Below are 12,799 nucleotides of genomic sequence, written 5' to 3' on the forward strand. Positions count from 1 at the left end.
ATTTGGGCTACTCTGAGACCTTGCAGCTTGAATCTTCTAGAAGGGGGAAGGCGCCTCACCTTTCTGGAAGTATTCTGCTTCTCAATGCCTGGACCTTTCATGTTAGAAGGTAGTGGACAGCAGCAGGGGACCTGAGCACTCAGGTGAGGAGGAACCCACCCAGTATGGTGGAAGAGGGGGCCTGATCACCCCGCTGGGAGGGATTAGAAGGGGCACAGACCCACAGGAGCCTGGAATAGACAGGTGGCAACGGTTGCTTGGTACACAGGTTAACGAGCGTGTTAGGGCTTAGGAAGGAAATTTGTGAAGGACATTTAGGAGGTGGTGTCCACGCCGTCTTGGGGAAAGTTATTACCAAGCAATTGCCAGGGGATTTTCAGGAGAAGAAACTTGTTTTTTTGTGCTCATATTCTGCCCTCCCCAAGTGTTAGGGGAAGCACACTGATTGAAACTGCCCACCCTGGCCAGGCACCATAGTAACCATTTGCATGAGTTGTTTTATGACAGGAGATCCTGATAAGGAATATGGAACTAATGAACCATCACCAATCGGAAGAGTTCGGGAAAGGTCTAAAGGAGACACCATGTGTCTGTCCACTTCCCAGAATCCCTCTCGCTAGCATCCATCTTGGCTGAGCGACGCGTGCGCCACCAGGAAAGACTCTGAATTAGAATGATTGGCCAAAGACCACCCGGAAACTAATCCCATCACCATAAAACCCGAGACTTCAAGCCACACGGCAGAGCAGTTCTCCTGGGTTCCCTTACCCAACTGCTCTCCACCTGGGTGCCCTTTCCAAATAAAATCTCTTGCTTTGTCAGCACATGTGTCTCCTCGAACAATTCATTTCTGAGTGTTAGACAAGAGCCCAGTTTCGGTCCCTGGAAGGGGTCCACCTTCCTGTAACACAAGGAGGTGTCCCATCTGCTATGAAATTCTTGACTCCCTTGGAATTGTCAGGCTAGAAGGAGGGGGATACATAAATGAGTACAAATTGGTTTTTCTGGATATGGCCTGGGACATGGGATATTTAACCCATCTGTATTTTCTTCCACAGCTGATCAAGCCCACCAAGGCAGAATGGACTTTGAAAGTGAAGGGAGAAACGGTCTTGGATCATGTGGTGTTCTGGTTTCAGTTGTGCTGACCAGCAGGTGAAGACAAGCCAATGATGCCCCTTCTCCCTCTGGGATCTGGCAGTAAGGCTCTTCTCACCCCAGTTAGGAAGGAGGCAGAATGGCAATTTAAGTGTCATTGACTGGAAATATCAGAAGTATATAGGGTACTGAGAACTTCGTAGACAGAACAAAAAGGAAAAGTAGAAGAAGGTCCAAGAAGGTAAGCAAGATGGGGGGAAGTGAATCTAAGGCAACTGTATTGGAGTGCATGATCAAAACTTTAAAGAAGGGATTTGGGGGAGACTATGGGTTGAAGATGAAGCCTAACCGCCTCCACATACTCTGTGAGGTCGAATGGCCCCCTATGGGAGTAGGATGGCCACCAGAGAACACCATGAACTTAAAAATAGTGGAAGCAGTCTATACAGTAGTCACAGGAGAGCCAGAACACCTGGATCAATACCCATATGTTGACTCATGGCTAGGGTTAGCTCAAGACCCTCCTACTTGGACAAGGTTCTGTATCCAGAAGGGAAAGGGAAAAATATTAATGGCACAAAAATTGACTGATGATAAAAAAGGATATTCTACAGGATTTGGACCGGGATGATCTGACACCTCCCACACACTGGATAATAATGCACCTGCCTCCCAGTGCTCCACCAGGACCAGAGGCAGCCTTAATGCCCAAGCCAGGGCCAGGTGAAGTTCCTGCAGCAGCCACTGCTCTTCCACCAGCTCTCCCGGAGTTCACAGAGCCGCCGTTTTGGCAGGCTCCAATCCCAGCGATGGAGACCTCTGGTCAGTGCCCCCAGAATTCCACCTCAGCTGGACCTCCTAGATTGTATCCACCTCTGCCAATGAGTACTGATGGGAAGGGGGAAGAAAACACAGCAATTAGACAGAGACTGTGCTCCACCAAGGAACAGGGGGAAAGAACCCCACTACAGATGCCTCTCAGAGAGCTACAACAGCCTCCAGTTCAGGACGCATGGGGGAGTACCATCAGCCCCCTGTAGCCTAGTATTACCAGCCATTTTCCTCTACGGATATATTAAACTGGCAGAGACAAGCTCCACCGTACTCAGGGCAGCCACAAGCCATGATTAGGCTAATGGAGACTATTTTTCGAACCCACCGCTCTACATAGGATGACATAATCCAACTAGTCTCCCTCTTCAGCACTGAGGAAAGACATAGGATCCTAACTGAGGCTAAAAAATGGTTAAGAGAAATGGCACCTGAGGGTACTGCAAACCCACAGCAGTGGGCAGAACTAGCCACCCCGATGAGAGGCCCAGTGGGGACTGTAACACAGAGGAAGGAAGGGGCCACCTGGAGAGATAGCGGGTGACTATTTTACAAGGTCTCAAGACGGGGGCCTGAAAAGCTCTGAGTACACAAAACCCTCTGAAGTGATTCAAAGGGAAAGCAAATCACCTTCTGAGTTCTGCGAAAGACTGTGCAAGACCTATAGATTTTATACGCCAATAGACCCAGCCAGAGCTGCTGGGTCTCAGATGGTGATAAATTCAGCCTTTGTGTCTCTAGCCTACCCTGAAAATGTCAGATGGGGGAATACCAAGTGACTCATGAATTTTTATACTTCCCTGAATGCCCAGTACCTTTGTTAGGAAGAGACTTGCTGTCTAAATTGGGGGCACAAGTGACCTTTCCCCCCACGAAAGGCCCACTGTTTGAGTGGGCTCAACCACCTATTTACTCTTCCTCTCAGTAACCCCTCAAGATGAATGGAGGTTGTACAGTCTCCAGAAAGGAAACCGGATGGGATAACAGTCAAGAGAGAGAGTTACCCCAACAATTCCCTGATGTCTGGGTGGAAGACAACCCCCAACAGGCTTGCAAAACAAGTCCCACTGGTAAAAGAACTCAAAAGCAAAAGCAAAGTCGCTCAGTCCTGTCTGACTCTTTGCGACCCTATGGACTGTAGCTTTGAAGAAGATAATGGTAACCCACTCCAGTACTCTCGCCTGGAAAATCCCATGGGCGGAGGAGCCTGGTAGGCTGCAGTCCATGGCGTTGCTAAGAGTCAGACATGACTGAGCAACTTCACTTTAACTTTTCCTTTCATGAATTGGAGAAGGAAATGGCAACCCACTCCAGTGTTCTTGCCTGGAGAATCCCAGGGACTCTCCCCACCAGGGGGAACCTGGTGGGCTGCCATCTGTGGGGTCTCACAGAGTCGGACACAACTGAAGCAACTTAGCAGTAGCAGCAGCAGCAGAACTGTAGTCTACCAGGCTCCTCCATCCATGGGATTTTTCTAGGCAAGAGAACTGGAGTGGATTGCCATTTCCTTCTCCAGGGGATCTTCCCTACCCAGGGATTGAACCTGGGTCTCCCCCATTGTAGGCAGATGCTTTTACCGTCTGAGCCACCAAGAAGTCAAATCCAGTACAATTACGTCAGCACCCACTTTGGGCCTGCCAGACCTTGTTAAGCCATTTATTCTTTACGTGACTGAAAAGGACAAGTGGCTATGAGAGTGTTATCCCAGATTATGGGGACATGGGACAGACCAGTGACTTATCTCTAATCAGCTGGAAATGTTGCCACTGGGTGGCTAGGATGCTTATAAGCAGTTGCTGCAGTTGCCTTACTGGTCCAGGAGGCAACCAAGCTGAGTTTGGGCCATGATTTCTTCGTAAAAGTCCCACATGAGTTCAACACTCTCCTGCGAGGGGACCCCCATAAATGGCTGTCAACATCCCAGATTACTCAATACCAGGGACTGTTATGTGGGAACTCCCATGTTACTACTGAGCCTTGTCAGGCCCTGAATCTGGCCACTCTGATCTTGTGGGAGAAGGTGGGCCCTCACATGATTGCAAGGAAATACGCCAGCAGAGCTGACTTGAGAGACCAGCCAATCCCGGACCGGATTTGGTCCTGTACACCAATGGCACCAGCCTGGTGAAACAAGGACAATGACTGTTGGGATTTTCCTTCCAGTAGTCACGGAAGGAACAATCGTTGAGGCTAGCTCTCTGCCATCACATTGGTCCGCTCAACAGGCCGAACTATATGCTCTAATCCAGGCCCTCCAGCTGTCAAAAAGTAAGAAGACAAACATTTACAGACTCCAGGTATGCTTTTGCTACACTACAGGGCTCTGTATAAGGAGAGAGGCCTTTGACAGATAGTGAAAAAGATATTAAAAATAAGGAAGAAATTAAGACCTTATTAGATGCTGCCTGGGAGCCAGAAAGGGTTGCAGTCATACAGTGCTGAGGACGTCAAAAAGAGGATACCCCCAGGGCTCAGGGAACAGACTGGCAGATAAGACCACTAAACAAGCAGCCGAGGGCTTGGGGGTGACAGGTGAAGCCCCTGTGAAAGCTCTCATATTGGCAGAGCTACCTGAGCTAATGTTAGACTCTCCAAAATACATTGAAGCCCAAAACCAATTAGCCAAAGCTGAAGGGGCCATCAAGACTGAAAAGGGATGGTGGGAACTGCCAAGTGGCAAATGATTGGTACCAGAGGAGCTGGCACCCACTCTGGTAAGCCAAACACACCAAGCAACCCATCTAGGCCGTGATAAACTGTAAAAGCTAATTTGAAAATATTCCTTGGTTCCCCGCCTCTCTTCCCTATGTGGGACAAAATCTCAGAACTGCACTGCCTGCTCAAAGGTCAACGCTGCCCCTGGCACAGACAGAAACCTCCAGGGATTCAGGTAAAAGGCACACTGCCCTTTGAACACCTGGGAGTGGATTTCACTGAAATGAAACCTCACAGACACTACCATTCTCTGCTGGTCATGATATGTACATTCTTGGGATGGGTAGAAGCTTTTCCTATCCCAACTTTAAGAGCATCAAAAGTAGCCCAGTGCCCGCTTAGGGAAATAGTACCCAGATTTGGATTTCCTGCCAGCATTGGATCAGACAATGGCCTGGCTTTTGTAGCTGATTTAGTACAACAAGTAAGCAAAACTTTAAACATCAAGTGGAAATTACATACAGCATATAGGCCCCAGAGTTCTGGGATGGTAGAAGGAACCAACCGGACACTTAAAGAGACACTCTCTCAGTGGATCTTAGAGACTGACTGTTCCTGGGTGGACTTGTTTCTGACAGCTCTGCTCAGGATGACCCCACAGTCCCATGGCTCCTCTCCGTACATAATTGTGTATGGGAGGCCCCCTCACATAATAAAACAGATGTTAACAAATTTGCCTCAGGTAAGGGGAGATGAGATTTCACAACAGATGAAACAACTGGGTAAGGTAATAAATCTAGTAACTAAGTTTGTACAAGAAAAGGTGCCATCCTCCCTCGGGAAACAGATTCATGAATTTGTGCCCGGGGATCAGCTGTGGTCAAGGACTGGAAACACGACTCCTTGGTCCCACATTGGAAGGGTCTGTATACTGTTGTTCTAATCAGCCCTTCTGCAGTTAAAGTTGCAGGTGTCACTCCCTGGGTCCACCACATGAGGGTAAAGAGGGCATACCACGTAGACCCGGAGGACGTCAAGCAGATTACACAACAGGACCCCACTGATCTCCGTGAAACCAAGGTCATCTTAAGAAACAGAGATGAAGCTCTACAATCAACTGCTGCTACAAGGACTTCCTGGTATCATCTTGAAACTAACCATAGTTTCAGTACAAAGAGGGACCTGTGCTATAATCAAAATTGAATGTTGTGTATATATTCCTGATTTATCTGGCTATATATCAGCCACCCTAGATGACATGAAATGTCAGGTAAAAGTTATGTCTGATGACAATCTTCCTTTTTGGACTTCCGTCCTATCTTGGGTGAAGGGTGATTGGTGGAAAACTGTATTTACCATTGTTATAGTTGCCTTGATAGTTCTGCTTTGTGGACCCTTTATTTTACAATGTATTATGAACTTTGTAACCCAAAGGTTGATGTCGTTCTCCCAAACTGGAGGTCGGAGAGTCAGGGTGCAATATATCCCTATGAATGATGCTCATACTATGAGATAAGAGCATCAAGAGTGGGGAATGAAGGAGGAAACAGACAGAACCGGCTCCATCTTGAAAGCAGGACTCCATCTTGGGCCTGCCTGTGGACTTTGAGCTATATGCCCAGTACCTATGGAAACGACATACCAACTGGAAAACCAGGCCCCCTGGATGGAACAGCCCCAGGGCTCATACCTAGACTCTCTGTTGCCTAAAAGAATACCCTAATTATCTGTGTAACCGAATAGAATCATAAATTCTATTATGCTATTGGGGTATGACCATAGGCCTATTGATAATTGTCCACTGTTAACTACCTAGGCTTAAGGCATATGAATCACGGGTTAACTTTGATTGTATCTTTCTTTTCCTTTGTTCAGACTAGTTTCAGGGAAGTTGAGGAGGTGGGTTTAGGCACGTACACTTAGGGTAAAGGTTTTCAGAAAAACTGGTCAGGGTCCTTGGCTAAGAGGAGACTCTGCCTTGGGCCCGTCGATGTAAGAAACTGCACTCCACTCTCTGCATTGTCCTTCTGAGTGAGTTTGCGTCCCAGAACACGTGGCTACAACAGTAGGACTAGGGCAAGTGGGTTAAATTCTTCTCCTAAGCAAATCTTTGTGTCTATTAGTCAGTCGTGTCTTGACTCTTTGTGATCCCATGGACTGTAGCCCACCAGACTTCTCTGTCCAAAGAATACTGGAGTGTGTAGCCATTTCCTTCTCCAGGGTATCTTCCCGACCCAGGGTTTGAACCCGGGTCTCCCGTATTGCAGGCAGACTCTTTACCGACTGAGCCACCAGGGAAAACAAAACTCCTTATTTTAAATAAAAATAATGTTACTTAGCATAAATAAACAGCTGGCAGGAACTAAAGTAGAAAAGCCAACTAATATCTTTAGGAGGAATGATATCAAAAGTGTCAAGATCAGATTATTTTAGTTATCTTATTAAAGATATCCTTCAAATGTATCTCAACCAGTCAGGGTGTTACAGCTTGTTACATTATTAATATTATTTTAAACCCCCTGCTGCTGCTGCTGCTTCTGCTAAGTCGCTTCAGTCGTGTCCGACTCTGTGCAACCCCATAGACGGCAGCCCACCAGCCTCCCCCGTCCCTGGGATTCTCCAGGCAAGAACACTGGAGTGGGTTGCCATTTCCTTCTCCAGTGCATGAAAGTGAAAAGTGAAAGTGAAGTCGCTCAGTCGTGTCCGACTCTTCGCAACTCCATGGACTGCAGCCTACCAGGCTCCTCCGCCCATGGGATTTTCCAGGCAAGAGTACTGGAGTGGGGTGCCATTCCCCCTGAGGCTTCCTAATTGGCGTTAATGGTAAAGAACTTGCTTGCCAGCACCAAAGATGTAAGAGACACAGGTTTGATACCTTGTTTGGGAAGATCTCCTGGAGGAGGGCATGGCAACTTGCTCCAGTATTCTTACCCGGAGAATCCCATGATCAGAATTGCCTGGCAGGCTACAATCTATAGGGTCGCAAAGAGTCAGACACGACTGAAATGACTTAGCACACATGAAAAATCTGTCTCTTGATTTTATGTATGTGGTAGTGATAACAGTTACTCTGATTTCTAAATGCAAAGTAAATTCTACATTTTGCCCCTCTAATACCCAATTACTTATAAGGTACAATTATAAATTCTTTGCCAGTTCTTGTATCCGTAACTTAATGGTAAAGTATGGCTACCTTCTGAAAACTATAGGTATCATACCAAAGTTTTGATAATATATTTTAAACATGTAATTTTTGATAGACATGTCCAGTCTTCAAGAAAAAGTGTCAAAAGCAGAAAATCCACAAAAGACACCAGAGAGCCCTGAAGTCTTTCAAAGCAGCCAAGTCCTGCAGTTTCTTGTTAAAGTTTTGTGAGGTGAAGTTGGCTGAACACAGATATTTTCCAGAGATGGGGAGTTGGCATATACGATGCACACTGGCATTTTACTAATGAAAAAATAAGCTGGTTCAAGTGACTGGAAAGTATGCAGTGTGTTTGTGTATTATTCTATGTTAATGATTCAAGTAGTGTAATTGAAAGCCACAAATAACTTTTTTTAGTGGCATGTATTACACTGTAGTAGCTGCTGAGGTTAAAGAGCTTTTTCCTAGGTTAAAATACAAGCATTATAAAAATATGGCATTTAAAGAATAAAGTGGAAGAGCTGATGGATATTAAAGACTCTAAATGTCAAGATTCACATAATTATAACACAGCATTTCTTTCCAGGAATCCTGTGCAAGGAAATGAAAAGACAAAATTATTTTTATTGCTTTTATCCAAAGTGTCACTTTAGGTTCAATTTAAAGCTTCTGTGTATTTAGTCAATACCATAGAGTCCTTTGCAATCATTTAAACATAATTATGCAAAATTGTTATAGTAGCTTTGAAAGACATATATGTGAGAACACAAAAAATAATTCTATTTTGGACAATTTTTATACTATATATGTATATTCACATTATTATTATTATTATTCAGGGAATATATTACCTGATAAAATACCATTGACACTAGGCCCCCATTTATCCTCAGAATTAGTTAGCCCTGAGTATATAAACTGTACTTTGTTTTTTGAAAGCATCAATAATAAAGTCCACCTTTTTTCCCAGTGGATTAATACTGACTCTGTGAAGCATGAGAATTATCCTTAAATAACATGATTGTGAGCCTGAATAAATTACAGGACAATGAGGCTTAGTTAACCATGATTTTCCTTTCTAGAAAATACAAATCTTCATGGATGGTAAATGGCTTAACATTACTCTACAAACATCTCTCAGTTGAGGAGAAAAGAGATAAATACACATTCACTAAGTATGCACCTCATTCCAGTCTTTTAGACAATGAAGGAGAAAATACGATCGTGGACTTAACTGACCAGCATGACAAATCCACAGGATTGAAAATGCACCATAACCACAAAAACTACAAAGCCAGGATGTGTAGGAAATCCAGCGGGTTCAATGACTTTTCAAGTATTTTCAGGAATCTTATCGCTGAAGGTCATTATACTGACATGAAATACAGAAGAAAAATCCTTGGCCCTTCTTTCTGGAGTTCATGCCAAAGTCTGGAGGAAAGTGGTCTATCAGTTACCACAGCTGAAAATTTTAAGTTCCTTTGTCTCAAAATTAAGTAGAACTAGAAAGATTAACCTTATTCCCATTTCAGAATTAATATTCTCAGAAACCAAATGTTCCAGATATATTAATTACTTATGCTAAGAATTTTTTTTAAAGCAAAAGCACATGAAAAAGTTACAAACTCTGGCTGTAGGTAACAGAAAAAAAAAAAAAAATTAAAGAGGCTCATTTAGGGAGAAAATTTTTTAGAGATAAAGTCCTTAAAGGAGCAAACACATGTTCTATCGTGATATGAACACATAAGAATGTTGTAATATAATTTTTATTAATTTGCCATGTTTCTGTCCTTTACCTCTACTTAGCACTTATTTTGTAAGTTTCTGTGAAAAGAACAGAAAAGCAGACCTGCCAGAGCTTACCCTGGCACAGTTTCTATTTCCATGAGTTTTGATTTCCCAAATATGTAAATTCAAACCTAGTTTTCGAACTGATTTAACAGTGATGGCCGGTTGTGTTTCTGTAGCTGTTTAGTCAAGATATTGTGTTTCTTATGTTTAAGTTTTATTTAAAATGAAACCCAAAATGTTTGACCTTATTTCTAGCAATAAGCACACACAAAAACCTTCATGGAGCCAAATATAATTTGGCAACTTTATTTCTGAGAAGTCATAGAAATATTAGCTTTGATGACAGGATTTAAGCTATAATTTAGCAAGCGGTTTTGGTGCCCATGCAAAGATATGTGACTTGAAAATTTTGCATTTAGGATTCTAAGATTAGCTTCTTTATAACAACTACTTTAATATTAATGTAACAGGAAAAGGGAAGAGGGTCAGTGAATATGGCAACAACAAAACCAGTTCAATTCGGATCACAGAAAATGCTGCTTTCCTTTGGCTGTTTCATGACAAATATTTTACCCTAGATCAAATTTTCAAAATTCTAATTGGTTAAATAATAGAACAAAGTGATGCTGACTCCATGCTGGTGATAAATAGAAAACATATCAACAAAAGACATCACTAGATTCAGATAATCCACATTCCACTATTCTATTATTATTATTATTGTTATATACTATTACAAAAATTACTAAATTTTAATAATTTAACATATTTAATTTAATGTAAATTTTAGAGTATTTTATCTTTTTTTAAAGGAAGAATTTAAAATACTCATGTATTTATTTATTTATTTGGCTGCCCTGGGTCTTAGTTGCTGTATGGGGGATCTTCAGTTGTGTCATGCAGAATCTAGTTCCCTGACCAGGGGTCGAGTGCAGGCTCCGTGCCTTGGGAGTACGGAGTTGTAGCCACTGGACTACCAGCAAACTCCCTATTTTATCCTTTTAAAATTTAACACTAGGGGAAAATATTGATAATGGAAATTTTTCTATATGTTTATGTATAGTTTTTGACATCACAGCAATAATGCAGCATACACTTCCAAAAGTATTTGGTGTCTGTACAAACTGTATTCACGCTGAGAAATCTACATTTCCAGATAATACTTGATGGGAAAAATGAAAAGGCAAACATGATAAACATAGTCATAAGAGCAATTCTAAGCGATAAGGTAGTGAAGCTTCGCCAGAGAGCAGGATTCAGGTTGGTGGTACCTTGGTATGAGCATCATGTCCCAAGATGCAACACTTAGCTTCATTCCTGTGGGTGACTTTTTCTTTGGATGCTACAAGATCGCATCTTACTTTATCCACTCTTGGAATTCTCTTTGTCTTCTTTATGGATAACTCTTCCTCTGGTGTCACTTGGATGTTACACTTCTTTACTCCTTTCCTGCACCTATTTCACATTTCAGACCTCCTAACTTGTATTCATGCTCATCTAATCAGCTCCCCAGTAGACAACTTCACTTTTTGAAAACAAACAAATCAAACAAGACTATAATACCAAAAAAAATATGGAGAAACAATGATGAGGAGAGGTGGACCTTCTTAAGGATGTGATAGAGAAATGTGTCTTTGAGAGGAGCACTGGATCAAGGGTCAAAGTTGGTAAGTCACACATATGGCTCACATTCATAGGGAAATTAGAGGCAGGCAAAAGTCCATGACCATAATCTTTACAGTAAGACAGTACATGGCATTAAATACATGTAAACTCAGTGAACAAAGAGCAGCATAAGAAGTTGAAAAAGTAGACAGGAGCCCAAATGATAAGACTGGGTAAAGTATGACCTGATTTTTTTTTTTTTTTACTTTACAATATTGTATTGGTTTTGTTATGTATCAACATGAATCTGCCACAGGTATACACGTGTTCCTCATCCTGAACCCTCCTCCCTCCTCCCTCCCCGTACCATCCCTCTGGGTCGTCCCAGTGCACCAGCCCCAAATATCCAGTATCATGCATCGAACCTGGACTGGTGACTCGTTTCATATATGATATTATACATGTTTCAATGCCATTCTCCCAAATCATTCCACCCTCGCCCTCTCCCACAGAGTCCTTCTCTTCTATACATCTGTGTCTCTTTTGCTGTCTCATATGCAGGGTTATTGTTACCATCATTTTAAATTCCATATATATGTGTTAGTATACTATATTGGTGTTTTTCCTTCTGGCTTACTTCACTCTGTATAATAGGCTCCAGTTTCATCCACCTGATTAGAACTGATTCAAATGTATTCTTTTTAATGGCTGAGTAATACTCCATTGTGTATATATACCACTGTTTTCTTATCCATTCATCTGCTGATGGACATCTAGGTTGCTTCCATGTCCTGGCTATTATAAACAGTGCTGCGATGAACATTGGGGTACACATGTCTCTTTTCCTTCTGGTTTCCTCAGTGTGTATGCCCTGCAGTGGGATTGCTGGATCATAAGGCAGTTCTATTTCCAGTTTTTTAAGGAATCTCCACACTGTTCTCCATAGCGGCTTTACTAGTTTGCATTCCCACCAACAGTATAAGAGGGTTCCCTTTTCTCCACACCCTCTCCAGCATTTATTGCTTGTAGAATTTTGGATCTCAGTCATTCTGACTGGCGTGAAATGGTACCTCATAGTGGTTTTGAGGAGCCCAAATCATAAGACTGGGTAAAGCATGACCTGATTTTCATTCTAACAGTGTAGAAAGACATTGATGGGATTAAAGAATCAAGTGTCACAAGATGGGCTCATTCATTCATTTATTCATTTGTTCAAAGGCCATTTGTTACATACCTACTATGTGCCTGGGACTATGTAAGTGCTGAGAATATGATATGAAGAAAACAAACCATTTTTACTCTCAAGAAACTTACTATTAAATGAAGAAAGTGTTAGTGGCTCAGTTGTGTCTGACTCTTTGCAACCTCATGGAGGTTGTAGCCTGCCAGGCTCTACTATCCATGGGATTCTGTAGGCAAGAATACTGGAATGGGTTGCCATTTCCTCCTCCGGGGGATCTTCCCAACCCAGGGATCAAAACCGAGTCTCCTGCATTGCAGGCATTAACTCTGTTATTAATTGAATATGAGTAACAAAGGCAATGCCAAAGAATGCTCAAACTACCGCACAATTGCACTCATCTCACACGCTAGTAAAGTAATGCTCAAAATTCTCCAAGCCAGGCTTCAGCAATACATGAACCATGAACTTCCAGATGTTCAAGCTGGTTTTAG

At 42.8% G+C, this 12,799-nt stretch overlaps 1 protein-coding gene across 1 annotated transcript; it reads left to right on the forward strand.

Annotated features, from left to right (window-relative positions):
- Nucleotides 1–1,115: 1,115 nt before the first annotated feature.
- LOC147380288 (uncharacterized) lies at nucleotides 1,116–2,235 on the forward strand. The gene is made up of 2 exons (XM_086414502.1): nucleotides 1,116–1,629; nucleotides 1,712–2,235. Exons 1-2 carry the CDS (start codon nucleotides 1,349–1,351, stop codon nucleotides 2,136–2,138), a joined length of 708 nt encoding a protein of 235 aa, XP_086270628.1. The 5' UTR covers nucleotides 1,116–1,348; the 3' UTR covers nucleotides 2,139–2,235.
- The last annotated feature ends 10,564 nt before the right edge of the window (nucleotides 2,236–12,799 follow it).

The sequence above is a fragment of the Bos grunniens genome, chromosome 1 (assembly GCF_055505025.1).
Source record: "Bos grunniens cultivar Pamir isolate PY7600 chromosome 1, Bosgru_T2T1.0, whole genome shotgun sequence".
Taxonomy (NCBI): Eukaryota; Metazoa; Chordata; class Mammalia; order Artiodactyla; family Bovidae; genus Bos; species Bos grunniens.

Coding starts and splice junctions, on each gene's coding strand:
- LOC147380288 (XM_086414502.1), top strand. CDS start 1,349: ATGGGGGGAAGTGAATCTAAGGCAACTGTATTGGAGTGCATGATCAAA. Junction 1,630..1,711: donor GCTCAAGACCCTCCTACTTG/GACAAGGTTCTG, acceptor GGATATTCTACA/GGATTTGGACCGGGATGATC.